We start from the raw sequence: 17,968 nt of genomic DNA, 5'->3' as shown, positions 1-17,968 counted from the left end.
CGTTTGTCGCTGCCGAAAGCGAAAGACGGGGTTTTTTGTGCGGCGAAACGGTCAAGACAAAGAACCCAAATGGAGGCGCGTCTTTCCATTGAGGGAGGTATTCGACGCGGTAGCTAACCTCGCCGAACCAGCGTGAGAAAAAGCGCTCCAGATATCTGGGTGTTTGGGTGTCCAGCGCATGCACAAGCGCACATGGACGGCTCCCGCAAAAAGAGCAAGCACACTCTGGTTGCCGCCGGACCTTTCGCCGGCGCCTCACGTCGTCGATGTCGGTTTCGCAGCTCCGCAGCTGTCGCTTTTTGGATTTTTCGGCTCTTTTCCACTTGCCACGGCGTTTGGTCCTCACTGGATCGCTCTGCTTCCCGTCTTCTGTCTGAGAAGACGAGCTCTCGCCTTCAAAAGAAAAACCGTCCTTTCGATTCGCCGCGAGAAACGGAGGTGCAGAAAGGACGGCGATCGATCCGCCCCCCTGCATGCACTCGCGGTGGAGACAGGCGGCTCTCGAGCAGCCGCAAGGTCCGAACTACCAAAATCTTTCCGCCGCAAGCAACTGCGCAACATTTCATGACAAACGCAACCGAGTCTTCTCGGTTTTGCAGAGTCTGGTGGACAGTGGGGCGCCTGACAGTCTCACGCTCTGAACAGAAAGCGACGTGACCACGCATCTGAGCAGCGGATCGGATTCACGCTCGCGGGCTTCCTTGGGAACAACGCGGCGAAACTGTCCGCTCGAACTCGGCCTACATTTTGGTCTTGTCGTCTGTTTCGCGTGGTGTTCACTGGCGACGAGAAGACGACCGGTCGATTCAGTGACCCGCTGCCGACGGACCGTCCATTTCGAGGCGTGGTGAGGTGTATGTACACCTGAACAGACGACCTGCCTCGTCTGCGGGTGTATGTACACTGGAGACTCGACAGTCCACGGGCATCAGAACGGGGGCTGCGTGAGACCAGCGAAGCCTCGTGTGTTTCGCGAGACCAGTGCAGAAATTCTCGTCGCCTTCCCCTCTCAGCTCCTGGCCTCCATCTCTGTCCACAGCAATGGCCGGTTCAGTTGTCCGTCCACTGCCTCAGGCCACGGCGCCCACCATGGACAGGCCGCCGTGCGCAGACGAAAGGGTCGAGATTGGACTGGACATGCAAGCGCCGCTTTCCGGCGTTGTGGTCAACCTCGACGGCCTGCAAAAAGTTCGCCCGAGCAGTCTTCAGAACGAATTCGCCGCTCTCAAAGGTGAGACCGGCAACTGAAAAGGGCCATCCACCTGTTCAACACTCTGTGCGCCCCCGGGTAGTTCACGCAGTTCTCGTGGCTGCTCACGTGTGTATGCTTCTGTGGTTCGTTCTCAACGTTCGGCCAGAAGAAATCGAGCAAAAGAAGGCATCCAGGAACGCCCGGCTCGTCTCCAGCTCCACGTGCGTCTCGATTTGTCTCTGTCTGTTCCCTCCGTGTAGCTGTCTGCGTGCCTCTGAGTTAGTGAGTGCACCTCTCTGTCTCTACCTATGAACGGACAGAACGGCAGGACCATCAAGATGGGGACTCCACGCAGAGAAACGTGTGTCTCCTTGTATTCGCCCGCGTTTTCCACTCGAGCTGTCTGCGTCTGTATGTCTCTGTGTCTCCCTCAGGGAGTCAGACAGTTGGCGAGCTGCTCCAGCGACTGGAGGCGACCCACCACCGTCTCGAAGACCTCCGTTTGTTTCAGGCAGCGGTGAGCGAAGTTCACTGTGGAGCGCGCCCGGGCGAAGTCTCCGTGAACTTCTTTTTGAAAGAGAAATCCGCCTCTTATCTGTTTGGGACGTACGTGAACGCGAGAGGCGACGTCGAACTCGAGGCGAATGCCCACGTCCCGGCGTTTCTCGGCGGCATCCAAACGTTCTCGCTGACGGGCGGCGTGACTCCCGTCAGTTCCACATCCCAGCTGAAGCTCTCTGCGGACCTCGCCTTTCCGCGCCTTCCGCGGTTCTCCTTCTTCTCCAGTCGTCTCTGTCCCTCTCGGCACCGGACTGAACTCGCTGCCTCCGGCGACGGCGGGTGCGAGAAGGCCGGCGAGAAGCCGGAAGCCGGGCTGTGCAGGAAGGAAGAGAAGACCGGTAAAAGTGCCTCTTCTGGGGGGCCTTCGTGTGGAGCACTTCACGAAGACGGCTTCTTTTCTTCCGGCCTAATCAGGGCTTTCTCGACGCAGACGTCCTGGGCAGCCGCCTCGTCCTTCTTCCTCCAACAGACCGGCCTCGGTGCCCATGCCTTCAGCCGAGACGGTCGGCACACGCTGGGTTGGGAGACGTGCATGCGCGACATCGTCCCTTCCTGCGACGCCTCCCGAATGGCGTCTCCGTCGATTCTCCGCACGCCTCTCCGCTCCCTGAAACACGGTCTTCGGTACGACTTCACGCTGGACCGCCTGGACAAGCAAAGCAGTCGCAATGCCTCGGAAGCGTGCGACAGCGCCCGTACGCGTGGGAGCTCGGCTGGAGGACCGGGCGGCAGCCCCGAAGTGCCAAGCGTGGAAGGCGTGAATGTGGACAACGGGCTCTTCCCCCGAAGCGGCTACGTGATTAACGCAGGCGCTGAGGTAGCGCTTCCAGGCGGAGACGCGCGTTTCCTCAAGGCGCACCTCCAGGGGTTCGCCGCCGCCCCTCTCCCTGCCTCGTTGGCCTCGCTCTCCCGAGAAAAGAGTCGCCTTTCCTCTTCTGCGAAGGCCCCGTCTTCGGAGGGGAGTGAACTCGCACCGAGCAACACAGACGCAAAAACGCTGCCCTCGCCCTGGGTGCTCAGCGGCAGAATCGGCTGTGGATTCCTCATTCCCGGAGGCGCCGGCGGCGCGAGTGTCTGCGACAAATTCCGTCTCACGGGCCCCTACGGCGCTGGTACCGCCTTGAGGGGCTTCCGCAGTTACGCCGTTGGCCCCTCGGATGTCTGTAAGATGAAATTTTTCCGGGACGATCTCGAGACTGCGCAGGAAAAAAAGGAAACGGAGACGGAACTGGGAGGCTAAGGAACGCTAAACAGAGGAAGCAAAGACCAAAACCCACGAAGAGGCGCTTCTGTGACGCTGCTTCTGGGCACGGGTGTTGATTTCCCAGTCGAAAACGTCGGGGGCGGGGACGACACGAGGGTCGGGGCGCTGGAGATGAGGAACGAGCGAAAGCGGGCGAGCTCTGCCTTCGCGTCTCTCGCGGGTGTCTCCTCTCTGTTTCAGGTTTTCGGTCTGCCCGATTTACGTTTTCGGTTGCATGTGTGGCTCTGTGTTCCTTTCTCTAGGTCACATTCAGGATCCGACGACGAAGCATTGGCGTCCGGCTGTCGACTACCTCGGTGGCGATTCGTTCCTTGCGTCTGAGGTGTGCTTGTCGTACGATCTGCGCTTTCCGTCTTCGTGGAAAACGTCTTCTTCGGTCCCTCCCTCGCTGACTCAGCAGGGCGCTTCGCCCTCGACTCCAACCTCGCCCTTCCACCCCCGCGCCTTTTTGTTTGGGAGTGTCGCGACGCTGGGCGACGTCTTCTCTGCGACCGGCAGTCCTTTCTCGGGGGACGCCTCTGCTGCCAAAGAGTTGTTCTTCAACTTCACGGAGCTCCTAAGAAACTGGAGAGGCTCCGTGGGCTGGGGCCTCGCGCTCCCCATCTACCGCGGCGTGTGGCTCGAGGGGCTTGTTGCGCTGCCAGTCAGGAAACAGCGAGGCGACGACGTCCAGCGCTTCCAGTTGGGCCTTCGGCTGTCTTCCGGAAGAATGCCCGAGTAGACGGCGACGCGATGAATCAATGAGGCACAGACTTTCACGTCTTGAAAGACAGCGTAAGCAGTGGCGAGGTAGCGGTGTCCAACGGGACGGCAGGCACGAAAGACGTACGGAAGTGGGCACCGTCGCTGAGGCCACACCTCCAGGGCAGAGGAGCGAAAACGGCCGCAGCCGCCAGACGGTCACGAGGAAAACTCGCGTTTTCTTGTGCCTTTCCGGACGCAATCCTTTTCTTTACCAGTGGGCGAAGCAGAGATTTAGCCACAGAGACGGGCTGCAGGGGTAGACCAAGGGGTGGGAATCACGTGGTGAGATGTCGTCCCTGGCACGTCTCCTCTGAGGTTCTTCCCCACGCAACCTGTGACCGTGTTTTGTGGAAGAGAAAGGGAGAAACACGGACTGGGTCTGCGTGTCACCTAGATAAGCTCTCGAACTTAACTGTCTCGTGGCGGGCTGTCTCAGAAAGGCACAAACAGGAGCAGCAGTGGAGTCCCGGCCCAGTGAAGCGCGCCCTGCGGGGCGTGCGCACAGACAAATCCGTGTGTTTGTACTGGTAATTGTGCACCGCCGGTCAGATGGGGACGTGTCTCTAGGTGAACTGACCAACACTGACCAAGTTCAAAGGGGGAAAGTTCCCTGTACAAACATACTGCCACGGAGAGACCTGACTTGAGACTCGCGGGTGTGGACGACGGCGCGAACGAAGGGAGCAAGATAGAACGGTTGCAGTAGACGCCAACGTATTTTAAGGTTGATGGCTATTTTTATTCCTTGTCGTTGTTGGTTTCCGTGAAACCAACTAACCCTCCGTCCCATGTCTCTGGACTATCCCGGGTCGTGCTGCCTCGATTCACACACGTTGGGCCGCTGGCGTCACCTTTCCGAAGCGGCCTCACGTCCTCCCCGATGCATTTTCTGTGAGTTGCCGTGTGTTCTCCAGATCTGACAGTACACTACCCTCTATGTACTCTCTCATGTGTTTTCTTGTTTTACCGCTAGAGTACATCTACGACATTCCAAAGCTCTTCAGTCGATGCATATCATCGTAACACCCTCGATTAGAAGAACGTCTGATAAGGTCAGCCTCGCCGTGGGCTCTTGTCATCTTGGTAGGATACCTCACCAGCCGTCTATTAACAAACCCAGCGTGGCCTGTGTAAAAACTGGTACAGAGATTTGTGACTCTGCACTGAGTTCCGGCACGAAACAAGAACTGCCGAGCGACCACAGCAAAACGATCAGAGGACTAGTGCATGGTGAGGCCCATGTCTCGCTAGGGACTCAGACCGCGTGAATGACAAACACACGAAACTCACTTCACATAGCATGCGCCAACACACCAATGAACGCCACTCCTCCCAAAGCCAGGGAAGCCATCACCCCGGACATTGTTGCAGACGAACTATTTGCCAAAGCCTCAATCGTCACCACAACTTTACACACACTCGACGAAACTGTTTCACTAGGGTCCCCATCCGCTTTCGATGCCGTAGGGACTGCCTTTGTGCACCCGACCACAATATTTGCGGACTGTGCCGGGAAATCGTTCGGTGGAATCTCCAGTATATAGGCGTCTGTTCCTTCGGGGTTCTGCCACCATGTCTCTTGGTATGTCGTGATGATCGAGGTGTAGTCTTTTTCTTCGCACGCACTGGTGGTATTGTTTTCTGAGCTACCGCAGTACTTTTTCTGGTACGTGCTCGGCAGAATATCTCCGTCAGTTCCGCAAACCAGTGTGAACGTGTTTTGCGAGGGGCTCAGGGTGATGGTCTGAGGCTCCTTATTGCTATTTGCTCCGTAAGCACACGTGACGGTCTGGTCGTTCTTTGCAGTTGCTCTTGCCGCCACCGTTACAGTCACTTTGCAGTGGTCTGTGCTCCTCCCATTGCTGACGCAACCGACAACAAATTTTTTGTCAGTGAACGGAAACCTCTCAGTCGGGATGGTTAGCTTCTTAGTAGTGTATCCCTCAGTTTCGGGCACTGTATCCCAAGTGACGCTGCTTTCAGAGCTGGTGAGAAGGGAATTGACGTTGATACATGTAGGACTGCCGGGTGCTGATGTGCATTCATGCAGCTGTTCTGTGGTTCCTGGGCAGACCTTCTGGCCGCTCAGGTCGTCGGGAGCGCAATGTAGTTCCCTCTGGCAGCTCACCTGCAGCACATTTGTGTCTTCTGAAAGCGCTGCATAAAGGGCTTTGGTTTTTGAATCTTTTGTGAGACACGTGCACGTGGTAGTGCCGCTGGTGGATGTCTCACATTCTGATGCTGGGGTGCCTGCCTGGACGGGCACGCCTCGAGCTGCGAAGAAAAATGATGGGTTGTCATACTGCGTAGATGTGCTTGCAAGCAGTACCATTAGCGTTAGTCCCATTCGAAAACTCTGTCGCAATTTCCGTTGCCCTCCATAATACTGAAACATCTGCAATGTCGAGCCCGGGCCATAGCAGCCCAGGCACCGCGCTTGTGAGTCTCCTGCCATTTCGTTACAATCAAGCATGCCACCGTCTCAGTGAACAACCGTACGACTGCTGTTAACTGTCGCTCAACATAGAAATACGACGAGTTACTGTGTTTAAGGGCAACACACTAGCGTGTTTTGGACGAGGCAGAGACAACATGGAGCTTTCAGAACGCCAGACGCAATAGGGTTGACGCGTTCATGCCCAAGACGGGGGGACCAGAGGGGAGCGCCGAAGACACCGCTGTTTGGAGTGCTCTGCACGCCAGAGGACCTCTACCGGGCATCCTCTACCGTGTTGTAATTTCTGACGAGGGAAGCAGCAGTATTCGCTAAATAGAAGGAAGCGTTCCTAATTCAAAGCTCAAGTTTCCTTGCCATGCTTCGCGCGTTTGGTTTTTGCCGGCTGGCCGCCGCTGGCGCTCGCAAGACAAACGCTTGACAGGCGCGGGGGCCATCCGGCTCGGACTGCGGGCGGCATTGCACTCTGCGTTAAGATGTGACATCGCGATTGTCATGGCCCTCCGACAGAACCGAAATAAAACAGTCATTGTTCGCACATAAAAGCCAAAATGGAACTGTGCTAGCGAGACGGCCCTTTCGATCTGTGTCTTAAGGCTGTATCCGAACAAAAGAATCCTCCTGGAGACACTCACGTAGTATCAATGTACAACACAGGAAAGAGGAGGCTTGTGGCTCCAGTAGGCCACGGCCGTTCGAGTTTAATTGTCTGAGGGGGTGAATTGCAAGCCCGGAGTAACTGTTGGCTGGAATTATTATGGCGGCCTGGATCCATATTGGAAGCTAAAGCAAAGAGTTTCGGAACACGAGTTCGTTCACTAGCACAGAGAGTGGAGTATGTTTTGAAGGTAGCAAACGCAGTTTTCTTTGGGATCCCGCGGTGTCTCCAGAGGATTGCTAACCTTTTCCTCACACATCGCTACATGCCGTCTCCCTTATCGCTTCCTACTTCTCAAGTGCACACCTGCACCAAGTCAGTTGTCCCTGCCGATTGCCGCGCATACGTCAGGTGTTCGGTGACGACAAGTGTGGAGCCGATTACCGCCTAGAATCCAAATCGGACGGTACACTACCCTCTATGTACACTCTCAGGTTTTTCTGTTTTACGGCTAGAGTGCATCCGCCATACACCAAAGTTCTTCACTCGATGCATATCATCGTCACACCCTCGATTAGAAGGACGTCTTATAAGGTCAACGTCGCCGTGAGCTCTTGTCTTTTTTGAAAGGTACTCCACCAGCCGCCCATTAACGAACCCGGCGTGACCTGTGTGAATAACGGTACAGAGATCGGTGACCGTGCACTGAGTTCCAGCAGGGAACCCAGAACTGCCGAGCGACCGCAGCAAAACGACCAGAGGAATAGTGCATGGTGAGGCACATGTCTCGCTGGGGGCTCTGATCGCGTGAATGCCAAGCACACACTACCCACTTCACATAGCATGCGCCAACACACCAATGAACGCCACTCCTCCCAAAACCAGGGAAGCCATCACCCCGGACATTGTTGCAGACGATCTATTTTCCAAAGCCTCGATCGTGACCACAACCTTACACACACTCGACGAATCTGTTTCACTAGGGTCCTGGTTTACGTTCAACGCGTTAGTGGCTGCCTTTGTGCACCCGACCACAATATTTGCGGACTCTGTCGGGAAATCGTTCGGCGGAATCTCCAGTGTATAAACGTTTGTTCCTTCGGGTGTTTTCTGCCACCACGTTTCTTGGTATGTCGTGATGATCGAGGTGTAGTCTTTTTCTTCGCACGCACTGGTGGTATTGTTTTCTGAGCTACCGCAGTACTTTTTCTGGTACGTGCTCGGCAGAATATCTCCGTCAGTTCCGCAAACCAGTGTGAACGTGTTTTGCGAGGGACTCAGCGTGATGGTCTGAGGTTCCTTATTGCTGCTTGCTCCGTAAGCACACGTGACGGTCTGGTCGTTCTTTGCAGTTGCTCTTGCCGCCACTGTCACAGTCACTTTGCAGTGGTCTGCGCTCTTCCCATCGTTGACGCAACCGACGACGAATTTTTTGTCAGTGAACGGAAACCTCTCACTCGGGATTGTTAGTGTCTTCGTGGGGGTGTTAGAGGTGGATCCTGCCTTCCAGGTGACGCTTTTTTCAGATTTTGTCAGCAGATCGTTGACGTCGATGCATGTAATTTTGCCGCCTCTTGGTTTGCAGTCATGCAGGTTGTCTGTGGTTCCTGGGCAGACCTTCTGGCCGCTCAGGTCGTCGGGAGCGCAATGTAGTTCATTCTGGCAGCTCACCTGCAACACATTTTTTTCTTCTGAAAGCATTGCAGGAAGGGTTGTTGTTTGAGAATCCTCTTTGAGGCACGTGCACGTCGTATTTCCGTCTTGGGACGCCACACATTCTGAAGTTGCCTTTCCCGAGGCGGAGGCGCCTCCAACAATCGAGAAAAATGATTGGCAGCTATAGTGCAGAGACGTGCTTGCAAGCAGCACCATTAGCGTTAGTCCCATTCGCAAACTCCGTTGTAATTTCTTTTGCCCTCCATAGTGCTGATACATCTTCAATGTCGCGGCCGCGCCCTGGGACGCCGGGCACCGCACTTGCGAGTCTCCTGCCATTTCGTTACAATCAACCATGTCACCGTCTCAGTGAACAACCGTACGACTGCTGTTAACTGTCGCTCAACATAGAAATACGACGAGTTACTGTGTTTAAGGGCAACACACTAGCGTGTTTTGGACGAGGCAGTTACAGCATGGAACTCTCAGAAAGCCAGATGCCATAGGGTTGACGCGTCCATGCCTCGTAACCAGAGGGGAGCGGCGAAGACACAGTTGCTTGGAGTGCTCTGCACGCCAGAGGACCTCTGGCTGGTCTCTTTTACAAACTTGAATTTTCTGACGAGGGAGACAGCAGTATTCGCCAAATAGAACGAAACGTATTCAATTCAAAGCTCAGGTTTCCTTGCCACATGCTTCGCGCGTTTGGTTTTTGCCGGCTGGCCGCTGCTGCCGCTCGCAAGACAAGCGCGTGACAGGCGCGGGGGCCATCCGGCTCGGACTGCGGGCGGCATTGCACTCTGCGTTAAGATGTGACATCGCGATTGTCATGGCCCTCCGACAGAACCGAAATAAAACAGTCATTGTTCGCACATAAAAGCCAAAATGGAACTGTGCTAGCGAGACGGCCCTTTCGATCTGTGTCTTAAGGCTGTATCCGAACAAAAGAATCCTCCTGGAGACACTCACGTAGTATCAATGTACAACACAGGAAAGAGGAGGCTTGTGGCTCCAGTAGGCCACGGCCGTTCGAGTTTAATTGTCTGAGGGGGTGAATTGCAGGCCCGGAGTAACTGTTGGCTGGAATTATTATGGCGGCCTGGATCCATATTCGAAGCTAAAGCAAAGAGTTTCGGAACACGAGTTCGTTCACTAGCACAGAGAGTGGAGTATGTTTTGAAGGTAGCAAACGCAGTTCTCTTCGGGATCCCGCGGTGTCTCCAGAGGATTGCTAACCTTTTCTCCACACAACGCTGCATGCCGTCTCCCTTATCGCTCCCTACTTCTCAAGTACACACCTGCACCAAGTCAGTTGTCCCTGCCGATTGCCGCGCATACGTCAGGTGTTGGTTGCGTCACAGTATGTATGGAGTCCGTTACAGCCTGGAATCCAGATCTGACAGTGCACCGCCCTCTATGCAGTCGCTCAGGCTTTCTTGTTTTACCGCTAGAGCACAGCCGCGACATACCAAAGTCCTTCAGTAGATGCATATCATCGTCACACCCTCGATTAAAAGGACGTCTTATAAGGTCAACGTCGCCGTGAGCTCTTGACTTTTTGGAAGGGTACTCCACCAGCCACCCGTTAACGAACCCAGCGTGGCCTGTGTGAATAATGGTACTGAGATTTGTGACTCTAGACTGAGTTCCAGCAGGAAACGAAGAACTACCCAGAGAGCCCAGCAAAACGACCAGTGGAGTAGTGCATGATGAGGCCCATTTCTCGCTAGGGACTCAGACCGCGTGAATGCCAAACACACAAACCTCACTTCACAGAGCATGCGCCAACGCACCGATGAAGGCCACTCCTCCCAAAGCCAGGGATGCCATCACCTCGGACATTGTTGCAGACGAACTATTTGCCAAAGCCTCAATCGTCACCACAACTTTACACACACTCGACGAATCTGTTTCGCTAGGCTCCTCCTCCATTTTCAACTCGTTAGTGGCGGTTGTTTTGCACCCGACCACAATATTTGCGGACTCTGTCGGGAAATCGTTCGGTGGAATCTCCAGTGTGTAAGCGTTTGTTCCTTCGGGTGTTTTCTGCCACCATGTCTCTTGGTATGTTGTGATGATCGAGGTGTAGTCTTTTTCTTCGCACGCACTGGTGGTATTGTTTTCTGAGCTACCGCAGTACTTTTTCTGGTACGTGCTCGGCAGAATATCTCCGTCAGTTCCGCAAACCAGTGTGAACGTGTTTTGCGAGGGGCTCAGGGTGATGGTCTGAGGCTCCTTATTGCTGCTTGCTCCGTAGGCACACGTGACGGTCTGGTCGTTCTTTGCAGTTGCTCTTGCCGCCACTGTCACAGTCACTTTGCAGTGGTCTGCGTCCTCCCCATTGCTGACGCAGCCAACGACGAATTTTTTGTCAGTGAACGGAAACCTCTCATGCGGGATTGTTAGTGTCTTAGTTTTCGAATCAGAGGTGGATCCTGCCTTCCAGGTGACGCTTTTTTCAGATTTTGTCAGCAGGCCGTTGACGTCGATGCATCTACTACTGTCGCCCCCTGCTGTCTTGCACTGATGCAGCTGTTCTGTGTTTCCTGAGCAGACGTTCTTGCCATTCAGTTCATCGGGAGCACATTTTAGATCCCCTTGGCAGCTCACCTGCAACACATTTTTTTCTTCTGAAAGCGTTGCAGAAAGGCCTTTTGTTTTGGAATCTTTGAGACACGTGCACGTCGTATTGCCGTCTTGGGCCGCCACACATTCTGAAGTTGCCTTTCCCGAGGCGGAGGCGCCTCCAACAATCGAGAAAAATGATTGGCAGCTATAGTGCAGAGACGTGCTTGCAAGCAGCACCATTAGCGTTAGTCCCATTCGAAAACTCTGTCGCAATTTCTTTGGCCCTCCATAGTACTGATACGTCTTCAATGTCGCGGCCGCGCCTTGGGACCCCGGGCACCGCGCTTGCGAGTCTCCTGCCATTTCGTTACAATCAACCATGTCACCGTCTCAGTGAACAACCGTACGACTGCTGTTAACTGTCGCTCAACATAGAAATACGACGAGTTACTGTGTTTAAGGGCAACACACTAGCGTGTTTTGGACGAGGCAGTTACAGCATGGAACTCTCAGAAGGCCAGATGCTATAGGGTTGACGCGTCCCTGCCTCGTAACCAGAGGGGAGCGGCGAAGACACAGTTCGTTGGAGTGCTGTGCACGTCAGAGGACTGACAGCGGGTCTCTTCTAAAGTGTTGAATTTTGTGACGAGGGAGACAGCAGTATTCGCTAAATAGAACGAAACGTATTCAATTCAAAGCTCAGGTTTCCTTGCCACATGCTTCGCGCTTTTTGTGTTTGCTTGTTGGCCGCTGCTGCCGCTCGCAAGACAAGCGCGCGACAGGCGCTGGGGCCATCCCGCTCGGACTGCGGGCGGCATTGCACTCTGCGGTAAGAAGTGGCGTCGCAGCTGTCATGGCATCCGACAGAACCGAAGTAAAACAGTCCTTGTTCGCACATAAAGATCAAAACAAAACTGTATTAGCGAGGCGCTCTTTTCGGTCTGTGTCTTGAGGCTGTAGCCGAACAAAAGGATCTTCCTGGAGGCACTCACGTAGTATAAATGTACAACACAGGAGAGAGGAGGCCTGTGGCTCCAGTAGGCCACGCCCGTTTGAGTTTAATTGTGTGAGGGGATGAATGGCAAGCGCGGAGTATCTGTTGAGTGGAATTACTATGGTGGTATGGATCCATATTGGATGCTGAAGAAAAGAGTTTCGGAACACGAGTTAGTTTACTCCAAAGAGAGGAGTATGTTTTGAATCTGGCAAACGTAGTTCTCTTGGCGGTCCCGCAGTTTTGAGTCGCCGGAAGATTGTTAACCTCTTTCTCCCCGCATCGCTGCATCCCGTCTCCCTTATCGCTCCCTACTTCTCGAATACACACAGGCACCGAGTTAGATGGTCCAGCCTATTGCCGCGAATACGTCAGATGTTGCATCACAACAAGAGTGGAGACGGTTACCGGCGGGGAGATAAGTTGTGCAGACTTGCCAAAAATTATTCCAGTCTGAAAGTGGATAGGGAATCGTGTGTTCGCAGGAAACCGTTTCGTCATCTGTGCAGAGAACATGCAGATAATGCAGATACCTTCAATGGTGGTGGAGTCTGGTAACAGAAAGTTTCTAGTCCTTGTTTCCGGAAAACCCTCACGTGTTCCGAGGGAATATGCATTGAACAGTTCTCGTTCGCTGAGACGTCGGCTTCACAAAAAGCGCAGAATTTCAACTGCAGCAGGGATATCTTTATTACGTCACCTTTCCAAAGGGGCTTCATGTCTTCCCCGGAGCATTTTCTGTGAGTTACCGGGTCTTTTTCAGATCTGACAGTCCAGTGCCCTCGCTCTATTCTGTCACGTTTTGTGTTCCCCGTTAGAGTACATGTGGGACGTATCAAAACTCCTCAGTCGGTGCGAATCACCATGCAAGCGGTTACTGGAACAACGCCTGCTAACGTAGACGTCGCCGTGGTGTGTTATGATTTTGAAAGTGTACTTCATCAAACCCCCGATAACCAACCCAGCATGGCCTCTGTGGATAAAGGTACTGAGATTTGTAACACTCCACTGAGTGCGAGCAGGAAGCCAAGAACTGCCGAGCGAGCGCAGCAAAACGACCAGTGGACTAGTGCATGATGAGGCCCATGTCTCGCTAGGGACTCAGACCGCGTGAATGCCAAACACACAAACCTCACTTCACAGAGCATGCGCCAACGCACCGATGAAGGCCACTCCTCCCAAAGCCAGGGATGCCATCACCCCGGACATTGTTGCAGACGAACTATTTGCCAAAGCCTCGATCGTGACCACAACCTTACACACACTCGACGAATCAGTTTCGCTAGGATCCTCCTCCACTTTCAATGTCGTAGTGGCGGTTTCTTTGCACCCCACCACAATATTTGCGGACTCTGTCGGGAAATCGTTCGGTGGAATCTCCAGTGTATAAACGTTTGTTCCTTCGGGTTTTTTCTGCCACCACGTTTCTTGGTATGTCGTGATGATCGAGGTGTAGTCTTTTTCTTCGCACGCACTGGTGGTATTGTTTTCTGAGCTACTGCAGTACTTTTTCTGGTACGTGCTCGGCAGAATATCTCCGTCAGTTCCGCAAACCAGTGTGAACGTGTTTTGCGAGGGACTCAGCGTGATGGTCTGAGGTTCCTTATTGCTACTCGCTCCGTAAGCACACGTGACGGTCTGGTCCTTCTTCGCAGTTGCTCTTGCCGCCAGCGTTACAGTCACTTTGCAGCGGTCTGCGGTCCGGTCGTCGTTGACGCAGCCGATAACGAACTTTTGGTCAGTGAACGGAAACCTGTCAGTCGGGATTGCTAGTGTCTTAGTGGTGCTGTCCTGAGGGGTGGTGCCTGCCACCCACTGAACGCTGTTTTCAGATGTGGCAAGAATTTCGTTGACGTCGATGCATTTGAAACTGCCGTTCGTTGATTTGCAATCGTAGAGCTTGTCTGTGTCTCCAGGGCAGACATTCTTGCCGCTGAGGTCATCGGGAGCGCACTTTAGGTCAGTTTGACAGCTTACCTGCAGCACATTTGTCTCTTCTGAAAGCGTTGCAGAAAGCGTTGTTGTTTGAGAATCATCTTTGAGGCACGTGCACGTGGTATTTCCGTCTTTCGCCGCCTCACATTTTGATGTTAGGGTGCCTGCCTGGGCGCGCACGGCTCGAACAACGGACAAAAAAGATCGGTTGTCATACTGCAGAGATGTGCCTGCAAGCAGCACCATTAGCGTTAGTCCCATTCGAAAACTCTGTCGCAATTTCCGTTGCCCTCCGTGGTACTGATACATCTGCAATGTCGAGGCCAGGCCATGGGAGCCCAGGCACCGCGCTTGCGAGTCTCCTGCCATTTCGTTACAATCAACCATGTCACCGTCTCAGTGAACAACCGTACGACTGCTGTTAACTGTAGCTCAACATAGAAATACGACGAGTTACTGTGTTTAAGGGCAACACACTAGCGTGTTTTGGACGAGGCAGTTACAGCATGGAACTCTCAGAAAACCCGATGCCATAGGGTTGACGCGTCCATGCCTCGTAACCAAAGGGGAGCGGCGAAGACACAGTTGGTTGGAGTGCTCTGCAAGCCAGAGGACCTCTGGCCGGTCTCTTCTACAGTGTTGAATTTTCTGACGAGGGAGACAGCAGTATTCGCTAAATAGAACGAAACGTATTCAATTCAAAGCTCAGGTTTCCTTGCCACATGCTTCGCGCTTTTCGCGTTTGCTTGTTGGCCGCTGCTGCCGCTCGCAAGACAAGCGCGTGACAGGCGCGGGGGCCATCCGGCTCGGACTGCGGGCGGCATTGCACTCTGCGTTAAGAAGTGACATCGCGGTTGTCATGGCCCTCCGACAGAACCGAAGTAAAACAGTCCTTGTTCGCACATAAAGATCAAAACGAACCTGTATGAGCAGGCCAGTCTTTTCGGTCTGTGTCTTGAGGCTGTAGCCGAACAAAAGAATCCTCCTGGAGACACGCACGGAGTATAAATGTAGAAAACGGAGAGAGGAGGCTTGTGGCTCCAGTAGTCCGCGGATGTTCGTTTTCAATCTCTTGAGGGGGTGGATTGAAACCGCGTTATATCGGTTGGGTGGAACTACTATGGCGGCCTGGATCCATATTGGAAGCTAACGCAAAGGTTTCAGAACACGAGTTAGTTTATTAGCACAGATAGTGGAGTATGTTTTGAAGGTAGCAAACGCTGTTCTCTTCGGGATCCCGCGGTGTCTCCAGAGGATTGCTAACTTTTTCTCCACACAACGCTGCATGCCGTCTCCCTTATCGCTTCCTACTTCTCAAGTACACACCTGCACCAAGTCAGATGTCCCTGCCGATTGCCGCGCATACGTCAGGTGTTGGTTGCGTCACAGTATGTATGGAGTCCGTTACAGCCTGGAATCCAGATCTGACAGTACACCGCCCTCTATGCAGTCGCTCAGGCTTTCGTGTTTTACCGCTAGAGCACAGCCGCGACATACCAAAGTCCTTCAGTAGATGCATATCATCGTGACACCCTCGATTAGAAGAACGTCTGATAAGGTCAACGTCGCCGTGGGCTCTTGTCGTCTTGGTAGGATACCTCACCAGCCACCCGTTAACGAACCCAGCGTGGCCTGTGTGAATAATGGTACTGAGATTTGTGACTCTGCACTGAGTTCCGGCAGGAAAAGAAGAACTACCCAGAGAGCCCAGCAAAACGACCAGTGGACTAGTGCATGATGAGGCCCATTTCTCGCTAGGGACTCAGACCGCGTGAATGCCAAACACACAAACCTCACTTCACAGAGCATGCGCCAACGCACCGATGAAGGCCACTCCTCCCAAAGCCAGGGATACCATCACCTCGGACATTGTTGCAGACGAACTATTTGCCAAAGCCTCAATCGTCACCACAACTTTACACACACTCGACAAATCTGTTTCGCTAGGCTCCTCCTCCATTTTCAACTCGTTAGTGGCGGTTGTTTTGCACCCGACCACAATATTTGCGGACTCTGTCGGGAAATCGTTCGGTGGAATCTCCAGTGTGTAAGCGTTTGTTCCTTCGGGTGTTTTCTGCCACCATGTCTCTTGGTATGTCGTGATGATCGAGGTGTAGTCTTTTTCTTCGCACGCACTGGTGGTATTGTTTTCTGAGCTACTGCAGTACTTTTTCTGGTACGTGCTCGGCAGAATATCTCCGTCAGTTCCGCAAACCAGTGTGAACGTGTTTTGCGAGGGACTCAGCGTGATGGTCTGAGGTTCCTTATTGCTACTCGCTCCGTAAGCACACGTGACGGTCTGGTCGTTCTTTGCAGTTGCTCTTGCCGCCACCGTCACAGTTACGTTGCAGTGGTCTGCGCTTCCCCCTTTTGTGACGCATCCGACAACGAATTTTTTGTCAGTGAGCGGAAACCTCTCAGTCGGTATTGTCAGCTTCTTGGTAGTGTGACCGGCAGTGTTGGCACCTTCAACCCAGGTGACGCTGTTTCCCGAGTCCGTGAGAAGGTCGTTGACGTCGATGCATCTAATACTGTTGCCCCCTGCTGTCTTGCACTGATGCAGCTGTTCTGTGTTTCCTGGGCAGACGTTCTTGCCATTCAGCTCATCGGGAGCACATTGTAGATCCTCTTTGCAGCTCACCTGCAGCACATTTGTCTCTTCTGAAAGCGTTGCAGAAAGGCTTTTTGTTTTGGAATCTTCTTTGAGACACGTGCACGTCGTATTGCCGTCTTGTGCCGCCACACATTCTGAAGCTGCCTTTCCCGAGGCGGAGGCGCCTCCAACAATCGAGAAAAATGATTGGCAGCTATAGTGCAGAGACGTGCTTGCAAGAAGCACCATTAGCGTTAGTCCCATTCGAAAACTCTGTCGCAATTTCTTTGGCCCTCCATAGTACTGATACGTCTTCAATGTCGCGGCCGCGCCTTGGGACCCCGGGCACCGCGCTTGCGAGTCTCCTGCCATTTCGTTACAATCAACCATGTCACCGTCTCAGTGAACAACCGTACGACTGCTGTTAACTGTCGCTCAACATAGAAATACGACGAGTTACTGTGTTTAAGGGCAACACACTAGCGTGTTTTGGACGAGGCAGTTACAGCATGGAACTCTCAGAAAGCCAGATGCCATAGGGTTGACGCGTCCATGCCTCGTAACCAAAGGGGAGCGGCGAAGACACAGTTGGTTGGAGTGCTCTGCAAGCCAGAGGACCTCTGGCCGGTCTCTTCTACAGTGTTGAATTTTCTGACGAGGGAGACAGCAGTATTCGCCAAATAGAACGAAACGTATTCAATTCAAAGCTCAGGTTTCCTTGCCACATGCTTCGCGCTTTTTGCGTTTGCCTGTTGGCCGCTGCTGCCGCTCGCAAGACAAGCGCGTGACAGGCGCGGGGGCCATCCGGCTCGGACTGCGGGCGGCATTGCACTCTGCGTTAAGAAGTGACATCGCGGTTGTCATGGCCCTCCGACAGAACCGAAGTAAAACAGTCCTTGTTCGCACATAAAGATCAAAACGAACCTGTATGAGCAGGCCAGTCTTTTCGGTCTGTGTCTTGAGGCTGTAGCCGAACAAAAGAATCCTCCTGGAGACACGCACGGAGTATAAATGCAGAAAACGGAGAGAGGAGGCTTGTGGCTCCAGTAGTCCGCGGATGTTCGTTTTCAATCTCTTGAGGGGGTGGATTGAAACCGCGTTATATCGGTTGGGTGGAACTGCTATGGCGGCCTGGATCCATATCGGAAGGTAACGCAAAGGGTTTCGGAACACGAATTAGTTATTTGGCAGAAAGAGTGGAGTATGTTTTAAATCTGGCAAACGTAGTTCTGTTCGAGATCCCGACGTTCTCAGTCTCCAGAGGATGGCTGACTTTTTCTCCACGCATCACTGCATACCGTCTCCCTTATCGCTCCTTACTTCTCGAATACACACCTGAACCGAGTTAGATGGTCCAGCCGATTGCCGCGAAGACGACAGGTCTTGCGTCACAACAAGTGTGGAATCG

At 53.5% G+C, this 17,968-nt stretch overlaps 6 protein-coding genes across 6 annotated transcripts; 1 reads left to right on the top strand and 5 right to left on the bottom strand.

Moving 5' to 3' along the window:
* Positions 1–1,041: 1,041 nt before the first annotated feature.
* On the top strand, positions 1,042–3,738 carry NCLIV_020120 (conserved hypothetical protein; the record flags this gene model as incomplete). Its single annotated transcript, XM_003882209.1, has 3 exons — positions 1,042–1,231; positions 1,627–2,916; positions 3,260–3,738. The coding sequence occupies 3 exons, from the start codon at positions 1,042–1,044 to the stop codon at positions 3,736–3,738; spliced, it is 1,959 nt and encodes a 652-aa protein (XP_003882258.1).
* A 1,314-nt stretch (positions 3,739–5,052) lies between these two features.
* Positions 5,053–6,234, bottom strand: NCLIV_020110 (SRS domain-containing protein; the record flags this gene model as incomplete). Its single annotated transcript, XM_003882208.1, has 1 exon — positions 5,053–6,234. One exon carries the CDS (start codon positions 6,232–6,234, stop codon positions 5,053–5,055), a length of 1,182 nt encoding a protein of 393 aa, XP_003882257.1.
* A 1,414-nt stretch (positions 6,235–7,648) lies between these two features.
* On the bottom strand, positions 7,649–8,827 carry NCLIV_020100 (SRS domain-containing protein; the record flags this gene model as incomplete). The annotated part of the gene is made up of 1 exon (XM_003882207.1): positions 7,649–8,827. The coding sequence occupies one exon, from the start codon at positions 8,825–8,827 to the stop codon at positions 7,649–7,651; it is 1,179 nt and encodes a 392-aa protein (XP_003882256.1).
* Positions 8,828–10,240: 1,413 nt separating this feature from the next.
* Positions 10,241–11,419, bottom strand: NCLIV_020093 (SRS domain-containing protein; the record flags this gene model as incomplete). Its single annotated transcript, XM_003882206.1, has 1 exon — positions 10,241–11,419. The coding sequence occupies one exon, from the start codon at positions 11,417–11,419 to the stop codon at positions 10,241–10,243; it is 1,179 nt and encodes a 392-aa protein (XP_003882255.1).
* Positions 11,420–13,169: 1,750 nt separating this feature from the next.
* NCLIV_020092 (SRS domain-containing protein) lies at positions 13,170–14,354 on the bottom strand (the record flags this gene model as incomplete). The annotated part of the gene is made up of 1 exon (XM_003882205.1): positions 13,170–14,354. One exon carries the CDS (start codon positions 14,352–14,354, stop codon positions 13,170–13,172), a length of 1,185 nt encoding a protein of 394 aa, XP_003882254.1.
* A 1,411-nt stretch (positions 14,355–15,765) lies between these two features.
* On the bottom strand, positions 15,766–16,950 carry NCLIV_020091 (SRS domain-containing protein; the record flags this gene model as incomplete). The annotated part of the gene is made up of 1 exon (XM_003882204.1): positions 15,766–16,950. One exon carries the CDS (start codon positions 16,948–16,950, stop codon positions 15,766–15,768), a length of 1,185 nt encoding a protein of 394 aa, XP_003882253.1.
* Positions 16,951–17,968: the final 1,018 nt, after the last annotated feature.

This window comes from Neospora caninum, chromosome VIIa (assembly GCF_000208865.1).
Source record: "Neospora caninum Liverpool complete genome, chromosome VIIa".
Lineage (NCBI taxonomy): Eukaryota > Apicomplexa > Conoidasida > Eucoccidiorida > Sarcocystidae > Neospora > Neospora caninum.
This window is presented reverse-complemented; position numbering and strand designations above follow the sequence as displayed.